General features: G+C 43.3%; 1 protein-coding gene across 8 annotated transcripts in view; it reads left to right on the forward strand.

Moving 5' to 3' along the window:
* Positions 1-21457, forward strand: part of FRY (FRY microtubule binding protein) — a 191827-nt gene that overhangs the window by 29523 nt on the left and 140847 nt on the right. For 2 of the 8 annotated variants that reach the window (XM_077927126.1, XM_028726458.2), the window contains exon 1: positions 2251-2541. The exons of 2 other annotated variants lie outside the window; for them this stretch is intronic. In XM_077927126.1, coding sequence (XP_077783252.1) covers positions 2340-2541 — 202 coding nt within the window. In that variant the 5' untranslated portion in view covers positions 2251-2339. Of the gene's footprint in view, positions 1-2248; positions 2542-19415; positions 20248-21457 lie in introns of those variants that run through there. 4 more of the 8 variants (XM_077927127.1, XM_028726461.2, XM_077927125.1 and 1 more) reach the window with 3 other exon arrangements.

Here is a 21457-nt window from a genome sequence, read left to right on the forward strand (position 1 = left end):
TTAGTAGTTTTTTGGTTGGGTAGAGTCTATACTGGCCGACAACTGACTGAAATCTATATACAGTGGTACCTCGGGTTAAGTACTTAATTCGTTCCGGAGGTCTGTTCTTAACCTGAAACTTCTTAACCTGGAGCACCACTTTAGCTAATGGGGCCTCCCGCTGCTGCCGCGCTGCCGGAGCACGATTTCTGTTCTCATCCTGAAGCAAAGTTCTTAACCTGAAGTACTATTTCTGGGTTAGCGGAGTCTGTAACCTGAAGCATATGTAACCTGAGGTACCACTGTACTAGTCCAAAAAAGGTAGGCGACCCCTGGCTTTGAAGCAGTGCCTGCTGGAAGGTGTAGTTTGATAGGCAGAAGCTGGACAGGAAGGACAGGAAGTGGGAAGAAAGGAAAATTGCCCAGGCATAGGCAGGGTTACAGAGCTCTGCAGTAGTTGTCATACAAGTTTTAGCTGTGCCGATAAAGCTTGTTGAAACTTACCATCTGTGCTTCGGTTAACTGACACAAGATCTTGCCTAAGGGCATCTTGAGAGTTTGTTGACTATGCAGGAAGGCAGATGAAGAAATGACTAACAAAATGGGGAAACACAACCCGTACATTTTATTGAGCTTTTGAACAATGCAGCCTGTTAACTGTGTTACTTTAAGTTCTGTAATGTAGGGGCTACATGAATTCCCTGCCTACTGCAGTACATGCATATAAAATGAATATTAAATTTACTTGAAATTGGGCTTAAAGCACTGTAGCATTGCAGGCAAGCTTTTATATGCAAATATAAGATCTTGATTCTGTTCGCCACAATGCCTTTGCAGATGAAGAACCTGATGTTGGAGACTGATCCAGTAACAGAAATGAGAAGCTTATGCTTTCAATAAATACCTTGCATTTTAAAATGTAGTATATTTTTCTATGCATGTATTTAATTTAAGCTACAGTCTACAACATCTACGGTAACTGTTCTTCATATTAATAAGGCTTACGTGGTTTAATTTTGCTTAGGAGATAAATTGTAAGATCATTCCAACCTTAATTTTTACATCTGAATAAAGTGTGTTAATGTGGATGTGAAAATAAAACCAACGTGACACCAGAAGTTGGGCACGAAAGTCTGATACATAAAGGGGATGCAATACTGTTCATAAGGTAAAGGTAAAGGTACCCCTGCCCATACGGGCCAGTCTTGACAGACTCTAGGGTTGTGCGCTCATCTCACTCTATAGGCCGGGAGCCAGTGCTGTCCGCAGACACTTCCGGGTCACGTGGCCAGCGTGACATCGCTGCTCTGGCAAGCCAGCGCAGCACACGGAACACCGTTTACCTTCCCGCTAATAAGCAGTCCCTATTTATCTACTTGCACCCGAAGGTGCTTTCGAACTGCTAGGTTGGCAGGCGCTGAGACCGAACGACAGGAGCGCACCCCGCCGCAGGGATTCGAACCGCCGACCTTTCGATCAGCAAGTCCTAGGTGCTGAGGCTTTAACCCACAGCGCCACCTGCGTCCCTAATACTGTTCATAGTTAGGATTTAAATAGCATAACCTTGTATCTTTGCAGCCCCTAGATATTTTTAAGCAACTAACAGTGTAATCTCAATGAGTTCTGGGGGCTTTTTCCCAAGTAAGTATATACTGTATAGGATGGCAGCCTAACAAGATTGTTAAAATGCACTCCTGTCTCAGTGTCGCATAGTTGCTTTCTGTTACAGTTCTCTTATTTCTGCATCTACAAAGGCACTTGCTCATTTATGTTGTAACAGTTAAAAGTGTCAATATTTTTTGCACAAGCCTCATCTCGAAATAAGCAACAACACATTATAAACAAAACTTATAGTGTCTGTGTATTTACTCACATAGTTTTCTTCTACAGATTATTGAAATGTTATTTAATTTCAGAATGTAACATTTTCTTTGCTCTGTCTGTGGACTATTAGTGAAGTGAAGTGAGAAACACTGTCTGAAACAGGAATTACAGTAGTAGTCCGTTTAAACCATGTTTTCACTCTGTGCAGAGGACTTGATGACTTCACCTTTAGTAAAACTTTCCAGTTGTCTATAAGCCTTTGTTAGCTTTAATGATTTTGCTATACCTCCTCCCCTGGGCTGTTTGACTTTTGAAAGGAGGGACTTTGTAGTAATTCTACACCTGTTTTTGCCCACGCCTATCCACTCGCTAAACTTACCAAACAAGTGCTGGGCTAAGCATGAGAACATCAAAAATGGTTGGTGACTGTTTTCTATTAGTAAAACAGATCTGACCCATTTGAAGCTCAGCTCTCTTATCTGTTTGCACTATTTTGCTTTTACACTTGGGGCAGCTTCAGAAACATCTGTACTATAATGGCAATTGATGACAATAACCTGCACTCTAGGACTGAGTGTAAACTGAATTCATACCGAAATGATTATAAGGCAAGACGGAGTAGTCTACCAACAGAACTCCTCCTAGGAAATAACAATAAAGGAAGGCATCAAAGAAATATTAGGAACTTAGAACCGATCCATCCAAGACGCCCTAAGAAAAGACCTTCTATCTTTCCAGGTAGGACATGTCAGCAAATTACTGCTGCTCATTCCTAATATGTTTCTTTGTGTTTGAGGAAATTATGAAGTTAAAGAACCTTTAAACAAAATACTAGTCTGCTGCAGGTCCAAAAATGTGTAACATTAGCAAATATGATAACACACTATAATAGCATAAGTAGGTTCCCCTCATTATTCTGAAAATGAAAAAATAGAATTTTGGCTTCATATACAGTACTATGTCTTTCGCATGTAAAGCTTAAAAAAGAGTTCAGGGTTCTCTGTTGTTTGTGGCTGAGCAAGAACATCCAGATTCTAGTTTTTTAATTGTTGCAGTGTCTTTTTTGAAGTCTTGCACACAGGGAGGACGTGTAAGTTCTTCTTCTATCAAGTCTGGACTTCTTACTTATTCACAAATTAACACAAATGCATGCTTTAAATTCCTGCTCTGCAGTGAAGCTAAAAAATGTTTGCAGTAAATGATTTAGTTTAACCTTCAAGTGGATGAAGTATCTAAGCATGCCAACAGTGGGTTTAAATTAACAAAGGCAACGTGAGTAATAATATTAGTTTAAAATAATAAGGGACTTAAGACATAAGTGATTTTTGACTAGTTGAAGTATGCAATGCATTGTGTAGAAAGAAAGCTGGGATTTTTAATCAGGAGGCTCCAAAACACTGTTAAGATTTATTATTATTTTTTTGTGGATCTCCCCCCCCCCCGCCCCAGTCAATTAATGAAATACGTTTCCTCTATTAAAACTGAAACAAAATTAATTTATTTCACAAAATCATGTGTTTAAGTGGCAAGCTATGACATCTCTGTCAGGCTTATTAAAATAAAGCCACCCCCTGGTGTTTTAAGTTGATGCCAGTGTGATCTTTAGAAGACACTGAATAAGGGACAAATAATATTTTGAAAACCGCAAAAAGGCCTGATAAGAAACTCTAACATTTCTAGCAATTTGACACTTCTGGCTTAAATTACTGAGATATACGGAGATCTCATTTCCTATGTTTCCTAGCACAGAGACTCCTTTAAATACTGGGCTAAACTTAAGTATGACAAACAGTCCTCACCCTTACCCTTACAGTACTTCAGGTGAGCTGATTTGGGTGTGCCCCATTTCTCTAAAACTTCCTAACCCCTGAATCAGCTTGTCTTAAGGGCAGTGCTGACAATCTGCCACATTCTAAGTACAGTTCTGTTTCTAAATGCATTTTTCTTCCTTTCTTGTAAAATATATGTCTGTTTGCTTTCTTCCCCTCTCCCGCCCCAGCTTCACCTTCTCCTCTATGCCTATTACTTCAACCGTATTGTCCTGCCCAGGCTTCCATTCTGGGTAGAAAGGAACATACCGGTACATGGAAGGGTGGTGGAACTGGGGTTGTGCCTCCTGACTCAGGGCCTATCCTCACTTCCTCTTGTTGCATCTAGGAATGTAAGAAGGCATCGTTTCCCATTCTCCCCTGCGTTCATCACACACAGCACTGTTTCTGTGCCGCTGCAGTTTATCTTCCGCCAAAACCCAGTTAAGGCCACAATCCTTGGCAGTAAGCCCCATTGAACAGGGTAGGCCATACTTCCCAGTAGACATTCATAGGATTGTGCTATAAGTTGTGTTTCATTTGATAGCTGAATTTAAAAGGGTAGCGCTGTGGGTTAAACCACAGAACCTAGGGCTTGCCGATCAGAAGGTCGGTGGTTCGAATCCCCGCGACGGGGTGAGTTCCCGTTGCTCGTTCCCAGCTTTTGCCAACCTAGCAGTTCGAAAGCATGTCAAAATGCAAGTAGATAAATAGGTACCGCTCTGGCGGAAAGGTAAACGCCGTTTCTGTGCGCTGCTCTAGTTCGCCAGAAGCGGCTTAGTCATGCTGGCCACATGACCCAGAAGCTGTATGCCGGCTCCCTCGGCCAATAAAGCGAGATGAGCGCCACAACCCCAGAGTCGCCCGCAACTGGACCTAATGGTCAGGGGTCCCTTTACCCTTTACCTTTTATATCATTATTATCTCTTCATGGTCCCCAATAAAATTCCACCATAATATTATGCCCACTCTTGAATATGTTTTTGGAAATGGCAGGAAGACACTTTGCCCTCTGTCAGATACAAGGACTTAGTTCCTAAGGGAAGTTAACTTAGGAAAGTTTCCAGAAGGAATTTTTCCTGTTCCATTCCTTCCTTATGCAGCCTCCTGAAAAGCCTCACTGGAGGGATGGGGGCTGTCCTGAACAATGTGAGGTGGGGTGGAGGGGGCTCTTGGAGAAGTGGGAATTACTCAAAATGGAAGTAAAATAACTTTTCCAAAGTTTTCCCCAGAGGTTGAAATCCTATATCTATTGCCCAGTGTGTCATTGAAACTTTAACAAGCTCATATTTTGTTTCCCTTTCTAATTAAAAATAATACATTTTAGACAGAAGTTTATTCCTATTTTGTAAAAGTTCTTTGTCGAATTGTGAGCTTTGGTCCAAAAAACCCCATTAGTTTTATCTAATTTAAACATATTATGTATCTGCTGATATTGTAGCCAATCCGTAACTTGGCTCCTTAAGTTTTCCATTGATTTCAGTTTTCGTCTCCTCCTGTAAACTCCAGCAGTTCCCTGTAAGCTGCCCATTGTCTATCTGTATTAACTCTCTTAATTGTAATTGCTTCAATAGAAGATAGCCATAAAATGTAGCTGATGGTGTGGTCGCCAGGATATTTGGTTGTCCCCTAGTTTGTTTTGTATTTCTTGTGTTGATATGGGTTTGTTGTTTTTGTAGAATTCTGCTAAGCGATATAGGCCTTTGGCTTGCCGCTTCTTTCCAGCGGATTTTTATATTTCTCCCAGACTCTATACAGATTGTTCCTAAGAATCAAAGACATGCATGCCAGCCAAATTTTAAATCAAGCCTTGGATTATGAGCTCTTTATAGTGTGGGGGGGGGGGGGGCATTGTTATCTTGGAAGATGTTCAGTAGGGCCAGTTCTGGGGTGACTTCTAGTACCTGTTTAGTTATTTTGCTTATTTCTTGCATGACGGTTGCTTATTTCTTGTTTGACTGTTGTCCAGAAGAGTTGGGTTTTGGGGCATTCCCATCATATCTGGAGGTATGTGCCTGTGGAGGTGCAGCCTCTCCAGCATTTTGGTAAGGTTTCTGGACATATCAGCACCAGTTTCTGTGGTGTTAGATACCATCTGTAGGTGAGTTTCAGAGTGAGTTATTTTCTTTTTGCTGATATGGATTTAAAGGGAGGTTTAGACCATGTTCTAGTCCATTGGGTGGGGTTAATTTCATAGCCTATGTTATCCTCCCATTGTTTTTTGATTGCCTCAAGGGGATTTGTGGGGCTTTGGAGCAGTGTTTTGTATATTGTGGATACCATCCCCTTGCTATGTCCCGTTGTTGTTAGGAGAAGGTTTTGAGAGGTGGTCAAGGGCCTAGTGGCTGTTGATTTTACTACTGGATTATTTAAGAAGGCATGTAGCTGATGGTGTGGTCGCAAGGGTATTTGGTTGTCCCCTAGTTTGTTTTGTATTTCTTGTGTTGATATGGGTTTGTTGTTTTTGTAGAATTCTGCTAGGCGATATAGGCCTTTGGCTTGCCAGGTTTTTATCTGGAGATTTTGTGCTGCGTGGTGGAATAGTGGGTAGTGAGCCAAGGGGATTAGTGGGGATGATCCATTCTTTTAACCAAAACAAACAAGCTGCTTCATAAAACAATTGCAGATACGGCAGGGCAAAGCCTCCTTTTTCTTTTGCACCTATCATAATTTTGTATTTAATTCTTGGCTTTTCTCCCTGCCTGATAAACTTAGAGATATCTTTTTTTTCCATTCTTTGAAGCATCTTGAATTATTTACAATTGGAATTGATTGGAATAAAAACAGTAACCTAAGGAGTAAGTTCATTATAATGGCTGAAATTCTCCCTAACAGGGAGAGTTTCATTCTCCCCCATATCTCCAACTCTGAGGTTTTAGTATTTAAGTTTCCAAAATTCAATTTACGTTTTACATATCACATACCTTCCAACACGTCTCGATGAAAACCAGGGATGCCATCTTCCAGGCTCGCATGAGTCTCACAACCTGCACGAAATTGTAGCCCCGGAAAAAGTACTTTGGGGTTCAAGATCGTGATACAAAATCGAGGCAGCCAAAATGGCCACTGTGCTCTTGTGGGAAATATGCAATGGCTCAGATTTATCAGGGCAGTTGAGGGGTATGATATTATGATGATGATGATGATGATGATGATGATGATGATGTATATACCACCATTCATCTGAGAATCACAGGGCAGTTTACAGTCCGCTCCTTGCCCTACAATGGAGCAGTTCCTGCTAGAATGAAACTTCTGACCCCTTTGCTGAACTTTTGACAAAGCCTGTAGATTTTAAAGGCCTCTACAGTGGTACCTCGGTTTAAGAACAGCCCTGTTTATGAACTATTCGGTTTATGAACTCCGCAAAACCAGAACTAGTGTCCCGGTTTGAGAACTTTACCTTGGTCTAGCAATTGAATCTGAATGGTGGAAGGGCACCAGCGGCGGGAGGCCTCATTAGGGAGGGAAAGCGCGCCTTGGTTTAAGAATGGTTTCAGTTTAAGAACGGACTTCCGGAACGGATTAAGTTCGTAAACTGAGGTACCACTGTAGAGGCCTTTAAAATCTACAGGCTTTGATAGGAATGATTAAGGGCTTTATTTATTTATTTTCAATACTGCCATTCTGTATCATTTACAGAACATGAAACACCTCTAGCTATTCCACAGGCTTGTCCAGGCAGCTGTTTTTAAGGGGACAGATGCTCATCCTACACACATGCATTCCTCTCTAATCGCCATATGCTGGTGACTATCTTACTCTGGTCCCCCACCTGGCCCTGCCTATCTTATCTGTAGGTAGCCTCAACTAAGGGCAGTTCCTGCAGTAAATAGGGCCCTCAAAAAAAGAAGAAGAGAGAGAGCCTGCATTTTGAAAGCATCCCCACTTTAGCATGTAAGCATCAGACTGAGAATTTGGAAAGCTGCATTGTTAACGCACGCTAAATATCAGAAGGAAGCTATTATCAGAAATGCATATCTAAAACTATAGAGATTAAAAAGAACTGAAGGTTTTCAGCTTTTCCAAATACAATGTATGCCACCTTTACTAATAAAAGCCCAGGATACGGTCACCCATTTGCCTGGGCATCTGCACCAATCCTAACATCTCCCCCGTCCTACACTCCTAAAATACAGTGGTACCTCATGTTAAGTACTTAATTCGTTCCGGATGTCTGTTCTTAACCTGAAACTGTTCTTAACCTGAAGCACCACTTTAGCTAATGGGGCCTCCTGCTGCTGCCGCGCTGCTGGAGCACGATTTCTGTTCTCATCCTGAAGCAAAGTTCTTAACCTGAAGCACTATTTCTGGGTTAGCGGAACCTGAAGCGTATGTAACCTGAAGCGTATGTAACCCGAAGCGTATGTAACCCGAGGTACCAATGTATACCAAGGGAGCTTGGATAGGCAGCAACCAATGATGCTGTGGTGTGATTCCAAACCACAGAAGTTATGATGGCCTTAAGATACAATCTATATGCCTAGGAAAATCTTGATTATAATCCTCATGGTATTACCCTACTTCAGTAAACAGGTGAAGGATTAAATATTTGAATGTTCCCTCTGATTTAATAACTCTTGGCACATGGAAGTCTTGGACTTAGATGGCTAGATTAGAATTCTTACTACTGACTTTCTGTGGGCAGAACGTTATTGACACAGGAGAGCATTCAATTATGTGGTTTCTTTCCGCACACATCCTGAAATAGTACAGTACCACATGATATTTCTACTGTCCTGAATTTAGGGAGAGTAAGAACCCCTACAGACTAGAAAGGAAAACAGGTACCCTCTGGGTGACTTGAAGGTCATTTTACTTGCCAGGCAATTCAACATCAGAAGAATCCTCCTGCATTAAATTTAGGGTATTTAGTCCAGCATCCTGTTTCTGGAAACAGCCATTCAGATAATCCAGAGAAGCTCAATGAGGGCACCAGCCCTGCCCTAATAAGAATAAATAATAATAATTTTAATATTAGTTCCCCACCCATCTGACTGGGGTGCCCCAGCCACCCTGGGCAGCTTCCAGCATATACAAAAATATAATAAAACATTAAACATTAAAAACTTGCCCTATTTCCAGCCCTACCCAATACAGATTAGTGCGAGTTCTGAACAAGGATAATAGAAGCTGGTTGACTAATTTATCCATGCGTCTAACTTCCCTAACCTTGAGACTCAAGTCTTCCCACATAAGATAGGGGTGCGAACTTTCATGGCTCCATGTGGCAGGATAGCCCTTAAGAGCCAAATTTCACAGGTGGGTGTGGTTGCCCTCCTGTCAATCACATGATGGATTGGTGGGTTTCCTCCAGCCTGTGTCAAAAAAACACCTGTTTGGCTTTCCGAGTCTCTCCATGCTTCCCCTTTAAACCCACAATGCTCTAGGAGTTTGAAGTTTTGTTCTATGGAGAAAGTAACATGGAAACCTGCAAACATCAAAGAGAAAAGTCATTCATTCAGTTCAATTGAATTTTTTTATCCCCAGACTTCAGCTGAACTGAATTAAAACCACACAAAGTCTGCCAGTTTAACTGAGGTACATACAGTCTTCTAGCCAAAGTGGTTGAGAAGCACTTCGGTAAAATAATTGTTCACACACTGCTATATATGCTGCTACTCACCCAAATTATAAGGGAGGAGGAGGAAACATGTTTGTTTAAAATATTCCTTTCTTCTTTTTCATTCAGTGTAATTTTAAAGATTACAAATAGAATTGCAGAACAGGACAGGTGATGATGTGTAATGTCAGCAGGCTCTCTTGTTAACAATCTCACTTCCGGTTTAACAAGTGCTCAGTGATGTTCTTATGTAATGTTAAGTAACAGCCATATTATGTAATAGTGACCAATCTGCATTGTCAAGTTAGCCTTTGGCGAAAAGGAAGGAAGGAAAAAATATATCGTTAATAGAAGGATTATATGTTCAGACTTGTTTGTTTAATTTTAGATTTCTTACCTGCTCTTCATTATTAGACCCTAAACTATATACCGTATTTTTCGCTCTATAAGACGCACCAGACCACAAGATGCACCTAGTTTTTGGAGGAGGAAAACAAGAAAAAAAATATTCTGAATCCCAGAAACCAGAACAGCAAGAGGGATCGCTGCTCAGCGAAAGCAGCGATCCCTCTTGCTGTTCTGGCTTCTGGGATAGCTCCGCAGCCTGCATTCGCTCCATAAGACGCACACACATTTCCCCTTACTTTTTAGGAGGGAAAAAGTGAGTCTTATAGAGCAAAAAATACGGTAGGTCTCATGTCAAAGGCCAGGGTAAAAGAGATGTGTCTTTAGGTAATTAGGTGCCAGATTTGGGGAGGCAATTTTGCAGCTTTGGGTGCCACAGAAAAATGCCCTCTCCTAGGCTGCCACCTGCCAAACTTTTGAAGGCAGTGGAACTACCACCTTGTCTGCTGAAATTAACATCAATGAGGGATTGTAGGGAAGGAGACAGCTTTTCAGAAATTTTGAGCCTAAGTTGTTTAGGGCTTTAAACACCATTAATTTGGTCTGCAAATGACCTGCCAACTACCGCAACTGTTTTAAAACAGGGGTCACGTCAATTCTAAATGGAACCAGTTAGTAAACTGGCTGGCGCATTTTGGACTAGCTAAAGTTAGGAGTTGTCTTCAGGGGCAGTACCATATATATATAGTGCATTGCAGCCATCCATTCTGGAACTCACCAGAGCATAGAGTGCAATGCCAAGGTTCTCTCTGTCAAAAAGAAGCTGTAGATAGCGAACCAGCGGTAGCTGGAAAAAGGCGCTCCAAGCTACTCATGCCATCTGAGCCTCTAATGACAGTGATGGATCCATGAGTTCCCACAATCTGTGGACCTGTTCCTTCCAGGGGAGTAGAAACCTTGGCCAGAACAAGCTGACTCCTCGCCTCTCAGAACTGCACTTTAGTTTTTCATTACACTTTTTGTACTTCTGGTTTTTTTCTTCTTTAAAATAAAAATATGTTAGTTAAGCCAGTTGATTTTAAACAATGCAGCCCTAATAATTTACTGGCCTGCTGTTGGCTTTTGTAGCCAGCCAAAAGGTTTGTAAAACATTAGAGAAGGATTTAAATATGTGGAGGTGGCATTTTAAATTAATTTGCAAGGAGCCCTCAGTGCACATAGGGTTGCTTTGAATCAGATCTAGAAATCTGCCTCCTCACAGTCTCTGAATTTGTACATCATGCCTGGTCATGTTTGCTAATTGTAAAAGGAAAAATAGGTTCAGGCCCTGCCCTGTATGACAAATTTAGAAATCTAGAAAATAGAAACAGAACCTCCTGCTTCCTTGTTTTCAAAGTGAGGAAATCAGATATAAATGTTTGAGATAATACATTGTACTGAGCATGTGACTGTTTCAGCTTAAGCTTTACATTTTTATTTGGGAACAGTGGACATTATTTAGTTAGTTAGTTAGTTAGTTAGTTAGTTCATATTTGGCAATAATATTTATATACTACTCAACCAACAGAAACTTCTAAGCCATTCACATAAAAGCATAATAATAATAATGGTAATAATAAATTTTATTATTTATACCCCGTGTATCTGGCTGGGTTCATTAAAGATACTACTAAAAAGATCAAATGTTAAAAATCTATATGACATTTATCATAAATAAATAAATAAATAAATAAATAAATAAATAAATAAATAATAGCAGTTTTAAAACAACATATGTAATAAAAATTCCATGTTCCAGCTGCATGTCTGGGGACGATTGCCTATACAAACAAGTGTTTAGCACAGTGTTTCCCAACCGGTGTTCCGCGGCACACTAGTGTGCCGCGAGACGTTGCCTGGTGTGCCGCGAGATGTTGCCTGGAGGGAGGCGGGCGAGGCGGGCGGCGAGAGGCGGGGCGGCGGGGGCGAGGAGAGGCCGCCCAGCGCGGGGCTCTCGCCGTCTGCCTGCCTGGCTGCCTGCGTGGCGCTGACGTCACGGGGCTGTAACGTGCCCCACATAGGCACACGCGGGGCAGCTAGCGAGCTCCCTCCCACATCCCATCGCCGCTCGCTTCGGCCGGCCTACTGGGCTGTCGCAGGCGGAAGGCCTGCGCATGCGCGAGGTTTTCGTGCCTTCGGGATTCCCTTCACGCCTTCCTCCTCCCGGATCCTTGAGAGCGCGGGAAGCGGCAGCGCGAGACCGGCGTTGAGCCTGGTAGGTATTGCGCTTGCCAAGGCAGTCATTTGGGAAATGAAAACTTGCAAAGCAAGCAACCAGTTCAATCTGAAGTACGTGTATGCTTAATATCCTGTATCTGAAACCTGTTCTGCCCCCTCCCCCACACTTGGTGCCATTTTCATCTACACATGCAGCAGAGTAAGTTGACCCAGAATAGTACCAATTCAGATGGCAGATGGGAGAATGACAGTGCTGAATGCTTTCCCATGTAGAACAGTCCCTGCAAATAAAAACCTAGCATATTTGGAAGAGGGATGCTAGCCTAACCATTACCTTCTATGCTGTTACTATTTTTTTATTTATTTTTTACATAAGTAAAAAGTGACCTTTCCCCATCTGGCATGGTGGTGTGCCTCGAGATTTTTTTCATGAAACAAGTGTGCCTTTGCCCAAAAAAGGTTGGGAAACACTGGTTTAGCAGATTTGGAAAACAGTTCAGCAAAAAACCCGGCCTAATATTAATGGGCAGGGAGTTGCAGAGTGGAGCTTCTGCTATACTGAAAGTCTTGATTCCTTGCAAATGTGAAACAGACATTATGAGGTACATGCAAAAATGTCAGTTCCACAGACTGAAGTGGTCAAGGGGGCAGATATGGAGTAAAGGGGCATGGGATCCTGAAACTAGTGTAGGACCCACTATGCAGGCAGCTGTTTTGCCCTCCCTTCCTGCATTTTGAAGATGCAAAATTCAAGGTGTGTGAGCCAAACTCTGGTACATGTTTCTCTTTTCCTAAACGTTCATGTTTTGAGTCAGCTTGGGCAATGAACGGAAGGAAGTGCCTTCCTAGCTGCTACCTATTGCTTTTCACACTGAACATCACTGGTATGCCTGACTCCCCCTACAAAAGCTGAGGCTGCTGAACAGACTGTTGGCCTGGGTATTGTTTAGAGAAGTTTATGTTGGGGAAGAGTTGTTGCTGTTATTGATAGTATTTTTTTGTATCCTTATTTTGGATCTTATTATTTATGTGGAATTATAATGAGGTTGGTATTCAGAATTTAATAAATACAGTAATAATTTGGTTTTGGACTTTTTGATGCTTATTTATTGTTTATGACTACTTTTGCTATGTTTGTAATTATGTATTATTTCGTGTTGTATGCTGCCATGAGCATTGTTTTAACTATGGAAAGGTAGCATACAAATAAAATTATGTATGTATAAAGAGAAAGCAAAATGAAAGCAGCCACTTCAGTTCTGTGCCTTGATGTTGACACAATTTGCAGCCTAGACTACTGTAAATCATTCACCCCTATTTTCCTGCTGTTGATTTGATTAGCTTTTAATGCCACTGTGCTGCCTCCAAGTGGCATATTTCTTACAAACAAATGGTGCAATAGTAATAATAATAATAATAATAATAATAATAATAATAATATACAGAACTCTACAGGGTCTGCATTTAAACATTAAAAACAACAGTTATTGCAAGTACATAGATTTTTACACAGTGTTTCTGTTTCTCCTGTGGCCATAGCAAGTATCCATAATTTGATTCAGGGTTGTAAAAGTGTTTGAGTTTCTTTTCACTGTGCTTATGGGTGGAAAGTTATCTGCGCCTGGGTAAGTAACTACTTAATTCAGGTAACACTGCACATTTGCATTTCAAGTGGCAATGCTTGAATACTGAAAATTCAGGCCACGTGGTTCATGCTTAGCTTAGCTTAGCTTAGCTTGCCTTGTTAGTGTTTGGGGTGTTATGCACTACTGTCCACGGGAATTTTTCCAAGAGGGGCAAAGTGAAGGCTTGAAATGAATGAATGAATGAATGAATATGCATATATAACTAGCATCAGAGAACAGGCCTACCTTTACTGGTTGACCTAGTGACTGTGTGATGGTGGGCTTGAGTAAACCCAGCTCCAATAAACTTCTCCTGTTTGTCCTTCTGTTGTTTCTCAGTAGATAGACCTGCTGTCTATCTGCATTCGGACAATGTTTTTCACATTCTCTGCTGAAACCCTAAATTCTTTCGCCAGCTCCTTTCACTCCCTCCAGCCTTAGTTAATTGCATTGCTCACTGCATCTCCCTCCCCTCTCCAAAAAGCAAATAACCCAATGGATTACATTTCAGGGTTGTAATGCACTGCTCTGTTGTAAAATTTCATTTCACATAGTCAACATGAACACAAACTCTAGTTCTTGCATCTTGTTTGCAATGTTTTCTGCCTCTCCTATAGTTTCTCCCTTTTGTGATTGGTCTTCAGCTATACTTTCCAGTATAAAATCACTGTTGAGAAAAACTGGACGACAGTCAACAGCACTGTGGCCAACCAGTTTTGGAGTGTGTGCAGCACATGGCATGAATATGTTCTGTTCTAAAAGCTTCTTCCATTCTAAAAGCATTCTAAAAGCTTATTCTTCAAATTCTTTTTTAAACCCCAAAAAATTCCTAATTTTGTGTGTGTGCCCTTGCTTTGCTAGTGCCCCAAACATGGGCTTAGTCTGCCTGTCAGGTAACCCAGCACTGTTCACTTAGCTAGTGAAAAGCATCTTGCAAGATACTTGACAAGGTAGCAAGGCTGTAACTTGGGTAACAGCAGGATGTTACACCAGTGTACAAACAGAAAATGAAAAAACACCAAGACAGTGAACAGAGAGTGAACCAGGCATGTATTTGAGCAATTAAAAAGGACAGGACTGTTCAGCTGCCAGTTCTGACCACAAGAGGGAGTTGTGTATTCTCACACATTTCAAGCATACAGTGGTACCTCGGGTTAAGTACTTAATTCGTTCCAGAGGTCCGTTCTTAACCTGAAACTGTTCTTAATCTGAAGCATCACTTTAGCTAATGGGGCCTCCTGCTGAGCCGCCGGAGCACGATTTCTGTTCTCATCCTGAAGCAAAGTTCTTAACCCGAGGTACTATTTCTGGGTTAGCAGAGTCTGTAACCTGAAGCGTATGTAACCCAAGGTACCACTGTATAGGTAACATTCAAATGGATGGTTTGCACTTGTTTAGGCTCTGTGCACCCCTTGACACATGACCTCTAAGAATGTTCTTTGTATTTAACCTATGTTTACCTATTATATATGGTCACTCTTAAAACTCCAGTCCACAGCTAAACTGCTGAGCCAATGCTCAGAGCCGGTCCTACCGTTAAGCAGAGTGAGGCAGCAGGTTTTTTTTGGGGGGGGGCAGTGGTGAGGTGTTGGATAATATAGCTGTGTTACACCCTGCATCCTCTGTTACCTTGTTGTCTTCCAGTGTGGTTGAAAATGCTGTCCCATCAGCAGTGTTGAAGTACAACAGCTGCTCTATTCAGTTCCTGTATATGGAATGGTGGGTGCCATTTTCTTTGTATATATGCTTATTGGAGTGCATGCGTACACACATGAACATAAGACAGGGTACAAGCATATCAGGTTATAATCAATATAAAACAAGCAGAAAATAGCAACCAGTAACAACTGGACACTTTAGGTCAGCTATTATGAATACTCATTGTAAGTTTTTCAGATCATGCTGGCGGGTGTCATTTTGCTGTTTGCCGCAGGCAGCAAAGTATCTTTGGCCGGCCCTACCATTGCTGTAGCTCATAGCATCAGGTTTCAAGACTGAAGTGATGATACAAAGGTTGCCATAGTTGGCTGCTGCACAGATAGCAACAATATATAAGTATTTTTTGTGACTTTAGGGAACGGGTCTAGTCACACAGCCTGACACCCTAAGAATGGGCGATGGCTTCAGTTTGTGTGCCTCTATGATGCCTGGCGTTTGATGTGCTATTAGTTGTTGTGGTGCAGTACCGTATATTGTTTCTGCCATATCAGCTAAAGCAAACACATAAGATTCTGTTGTTTGGAACTTGCTTTGGACATTACTTGCTCTATAATCAGTGCTTCCTACCTCAAGTAAGTGTGTATAGGTACTTGTTCTGAGTAACTGAAGTAAGCCCCATTGAATTCTGCTGGTAGATTTGTTTTATTTCTAATCTCTAATTAAATTCTGAGGTTTTCTCTCTAAGATATTTATTACTTCATGGTCAACTTGGTGATCAAAATCTCTTAGTCATTTGCAAGATTGTTCTTGGATATGAACTGGACTTGCAGCTCTGTGAAACCTGTGCTGTTCAGTAACATTTCCCTGAAACAATTCCTTAAGGTATGAGAACGGCATAATAAATATTGTAATTATTAAACATGTAAACTTAGTTTACATTGTTGATCGCTATCATTCCTCTATGAAACATGATAAAATGCTTTAGAAGTCTGTAAGTTTTGTCGCAATTAACAGCTGCTTTTCGTTAACTATCAACCCCTCTGTGCATAAAGATCCCTACTAGAATTGCTGCTGTAAACCCTGACTCTTGACTAGCCTAAAATTGGAAATGTCTCTGCTTGGATGGAACCAGGGAAATGAATGCCCTAGGACTGCTTCAACTCCTCCTCCTCCTCCTGGGGGGAAATACAGCTGGGAGAGAAAAGGGTTAAGCATATGTCCTGCTGATTGACTTCTGAGTTTTGCTCCCTCCCAAACAGTGGGGGCTGCCGGTACCCCATAAGGCAGGGGAGACCAGCAGTTGGTGGAGCCAGAGAGGGTGAAATGTAGGGGCACTCCCTGAACAGCTGTAAGTAGGCAGGCTGGCAGGGCCAGATGAGGACAGACAGGTTGATGGTGCAGTGCCCCACTTACCCTAGTGGGCCATTCTCCATTTCTTCCAGGGATGCTTTGGTGTAGAAGCAGTAGCTGGGGTTTGTGCACATGTATTTTCATGTGATATGCAGTTTGGCTCTCTGTCTTCCTGGTTTCATAGCACTTGCACACTACTTGGCATTATGTTCACAAACCCTATTTTAAGTGTTTGGTATACTTTGGGGCTATTTTATAAATGATCAGTGGTTCTGGTGATAACAACTGGTTTGCAGAAACTTACTATGACATGAGGGATGCGGGTGGCGCTGTGGGTTAAACCACAGAGCCTAGGACTTGCCGATCAGAAGGTTGGCGGTTCGAATCCCCGCGACAGGGTGAGCTCCCGTTGCTCGGTCCCTGCTCCTGCCAACCTAGCAGTTCGAAAGCATGTCAAAGTGCAAATAGGTAAATAGGTACTGCTCCAGGTACCGCTCCGGCGGGAAGGTAAACGGCATTTCCATGCGCTGCTCTGGTTTGCCAGAAGCAGCTTCGTCATGCTGGCCACATGACCTAGAAGCTGTACGCCGGCTCCCTCAGCCTATAAAGCGAGATGAGTGCCGCAACCCGAGTCGGCCATGACTGGACCTAATGGGGTCCCTTTACTACTGTACCTTACTATGATATGAAGGCTCTCTTCCTAAGTACATTTGCTCAAGAGTGCAGTCCTGCTTGGGGACTAATCTGTGGTCCTCCAGAACATGTTGGACTATCCTTCTCCTTATTTTTTGACCATTAACCATGCTGGTTGGAGCTCATGGAAGATGGAGCTCAGCAAAAATTGGGAGGACCACTACTACCCCTAAACTGAAGTGTCCAGATATGTGTGAGTGAATTCTCTCCTCTGCTTGCCTGCGACTTGCAGAGGGTAGAGTTAGGCCAGGCCATCATACTCCCATTTCCTCTCCTCCATCCAGCTCATCAGATTCCCAGCCCCTGCATTTCCTCTTGGGCAGCAAGCAGGGCAGCTCCACCAAGCGGTGCCAACTCCTGGCAGCTGTAGCATGCGTCATGTGGCCTAGTGGGTTGCTGTAGGCACAACACAATGGGGTCCTCTGCACCCTGCCCATCTCATGCTGAGAACAGTGTTACTTGTTAATCCTCTTCTTCAAGGAGTGAGACATAGCAGGTTTAGTTTCCTTTGACTGAGAGAACACTGGAGATGTGCGGTCTCTTGGTAGTATTTTATTTATGATATACAAGTGGGTTCTCATTCAGGCAAGCAACAAATCCACAGAGAGCACCTTGTGTAGCCCATCCCTCCCCCTGCCTGGGAAGGCTGCACTTACCGTTTCATCTACAAGCTACAAACTCTCAGCAACTTCTAACAACAAATCACCTTTTTCTTCCACTGGTACACAACTTCTTCCAAAGCATTGGTCTGAGTCTCCACCCACGCAGGTGAATTGGCTAGCTAGAAGCATCCACTCCAGCATTAAGGGAAATAAGGTTGTGTTGCCAGGTTCTTGAACCTTATCCAACATCCCTTTTACTAAACCACAATGATAAACCCATTTACAATAATGGGACAGCCAATGTTACAGCAGGATTGCACTTTAAATTGCATTGAAGTAAACGGGATTACTTCCAAGTATGTATGCTTAAAATTAGGGTGTGTGTATGAGAGAGAGGTGAGTCCTATCCAAAGCAGGGTGTTATTGTTTTAATATCAAGGCCTCTCTATCTGGCCCTCAGGACTTTCCCCAGGCTACACTCCCTCCCCAGCCAGACCTTTCACTTGCCCTGGTTTGGGTGTTTTTGCCTGGCTGGAATTTGTCCTCGAGCTCTGATGATTATTTGCCTGGTGGTGGATAGAAAGGGGTGTATGAACGTGTGTAGAAATGAGCCTATTGTACAAAGATAGCAGAACATGAGACTCTTAATCTTGGGGTCATGTGTTTGAGCCTCATGTTGGGCAAAAGGTTCATGCACTGCAGGGGGTTGGAGTAGACCCTTGTGGTTCTTTTCAACTCTATACAGTAATTCTGAGACTCTACAACTCCTATTAGTTTCTCTAGTTTCTGTTATTCTACAACTCCTACTGGCTGTGCTGGCTGGAGATGAAGGGGGTTGCAGGCCAGCAACATCTAGAGACTGAGTTAAGAGAGGGTTGAATTATTCTGGCAAAAAAAGTTGTCCTCTCCTATCCCTCCCCTGGTTTCCCCCCTTCTCTCCCTCTGATGTTTGCTTACTGCCGTAATGTAGGTTGTAATCTTTTTGAGACAAGGGCCATTTTTATGTAAGTCTCACTGTGCTGAATGACAGCCTAGAGGCCTGATTTTATTTGCTTACTCCTGCAAAGCACCATATATATGTTGACGGTGCTATATCCTAATCCCGTGCCCTGGGATGGATGCTCTATTGAAATCAGACGTGATGTCCTTAGCGCGTAGCTGACAAGCTTGCAGGGGCAGCTAGAAACCTTTCAGAAACTGTGGAAACATACTGTAGGATTTCTTCCCTCTCTGTGTGGTGAGCCGGTTGCATGCAGGCCCGCCTGTGCAAGACCAGCCATTTTTGCACACCACTGCGACCTACCTAAAAATAAAAAATTTGCTTAGCAGCAGCATGCCAAAAACGTACACTGCCTGTACATGGTGCCCAGGATGACTTGCAGGAGCAATGAAGGACCCAAGCAAGCCTTTCCCTTCGCCCCTTCCATGCTCAGAGCCTTGTGTCAACAACTGATTACTTTGTCCAAAGGCAGGGTCCAGGGGGGCTTTAATCCCCAGCACGGTTGCGAGTCCTTCGGGGCTGAATCAGGGATCGATCCGGGATGTTCCGGTTTAGCGGGCAACGTGCGAGGAAGCTGCTTTTAGCAGAAACGGCCTCCTCTTCCTCCTGCCTGGCTGCTGTCTCTTTAAAACCTCGATTCGAGACAAAATGGTAACAACAACCGCCGCCGCGACTTGTCTGGTGCGGGGGGAGAGGCACCCAAACAAGTGAGGCAGCTGCGACCCTAGCAGGGGAAAAAATAATAATAATAATAAAAGTGGAGGGAGGGGTGGAGAGAGAGAGAGGGAGAGGTTCCTCCGCTGCACATCCAGCGGATGGGTGCAGCGTTGCCTTTACCGCAGCGTGATGCAGTTGGACCGAGGAAGGCGTTGTTGTTGTCACCGCCGCCGCCGCCGCCGCTCTTGGAGAGAGGGAAGCAGCTGACCAGCCGGCTAGGAGAGAAAGCAAAAGCGCGCCACCCCGGCTCACCAAGGCTGGGATCGGAGGAGAGAGAGAGCGAGGCTGTGCGCAGCAGGAGCCCGAACCTGCCCGCAGTGGCGGATCTGCTCGCTAGGCGTTTGGCAGGAAGAGGTGTTTTTCCTTCCGATCGCTGCTCGGTTGCTGCGTCTGCGTTGCGTTTCTCTCCCTCCCCGCGACACCCTGCGCTTCTGCCGCAGCTCCGAGGGGAGAGGAGAGCCTGGGCGCACCAGCAGGGCGCGATGGCGACGGGCAGAAGCAACCCCCCCTAAAGGATGACCAGGGGGGCAGGCATCTCCTCCGGGGCGCGGGGGGGGGGTGTCGCTTGCTGGCGCCGATTGGGAGAGCAGAGGCAGCAGCAACAGCAGCAAGCAGCTACCAGCACCAGCAGCAGCAGCTCTCAGGAGCGGAAGGAGAGAGGCTCTGCAGAGACTTCATTTCCTCCCCTGACCCCCTCCGTTTACATCACTAGCTGGTGACAGTCCCATCTCGCCGGCAAAAAGTACCTGCCACTCGAGCTGCTCCGGGAGGGGAGGCTCTTTGTATGCCGCAGACATGGCCAGCCAGCAGGATTCCGGCTTCTTTGAAATCAGCATCAAATATCTGCTGAAATCCTGGAGCAATAGTGAGTACAGCGAGCTTTTGCCTCCACCCCGAGCTCCCTTCCTCTTCCCAATATCTTGTCTCCAAGGCAATATTGTGGGCAAGGGAAGAACAGCAAATGCTGGTAGCTTTGTGAGGGTCAGTTTGAACCAAGGCGCTCCCCCACCCCAACAACACTCTGTGTGAGGGGGAAGCACTGCTGTTTCAGTCCATGGACGTATCAAGAGGGTTAAATAGCCTTCCTTTAAGTGGAAGGAGGGTAATGGGATTATGCTTGATTTTACTTGATTTAATTCTCAAATTAGGCTTCTTCCTGGATCTGCCTCTCTCTGTCTGGATGAGGACAGGGCAGGGTAATTCCCGCCTCTCCTCCTTAAATGCTTTTGACTGGTTTTGTTCAGCCTTACTTCATTTATAATGTTTGCCGAGGACTGTTTTCCTACATGCAGATTGGCATGTTTTGTGTTTGTCTGATCCGGTGCTGCATATGTAGGGAAAATAGGACAAATAATGTTCCAGGTTTTCTTACGTGTATTTTCTTTAATAAATCCAGGCAGTAAAAGATTGTGAGTTCCCTTTTTCGTGGTTTTATTGTTTGTTTTATATTTGCATTGAAGGAGCCTGCTTTTCTTCTTGAAGCAAATGAGAGAGCTGCAGAATGTAAACAAATGAGTTTGGAGCTATCCACTATTGCAGGGCTTGGTATTGCTGATGCACCATTGTCCTCTATGGCATCTTATTCTAGTTTTGGATATGGTGGGAATGTTACATAATAAAGATCAGCAAATGTCAAGAATGCTCACAAAAAGTGCAAAGTCAATCAGGCCTCTAGGCTGTCAACTCGTGATTTTAAGTAATGTGAAATTTCATTTTAAAAATGTGTCCAGCTCATGCCTCTATTACGTCAGCAAACACGAACAGCATCAGATTCCACCGACTTCTGAAATGCACATTTTCTCTAGAAAAATACAGCTAGGCTATATTTGCTATTAAGCAACTCTGACATACGATGGATTTAAGATTTGTACTTTTAGTGTGGTACTAATTACAGTACCTGATTATAAATCTAAAAAACCTAATTTAGATACATCAGGATATTACAGTTTGTAATTGATATATCAAGGGCACCATCTGTGAATGATACCTATAAGCACTATTTTATAACTCAGTATAGTCTATAAGATTAGTCTTAATTTTCTTCATAAGAGAACTGTGAAATCACCATGGATAAT

The sequence above is a fragment of the Podarcis muralis genome, chromosome 4 (genome assembly GCF_964188315.1).
Source record: "Podarcis muralis chromosome 4, rPodMur119.hap1.1, whole genome shotgun sequence".
Taxonomy (NCBI): Eukaryota; Metazoa; Chordata; class Lepidosauria; order Squamata; family Lacertidae; genus Podarcis; species Podarcis muralis.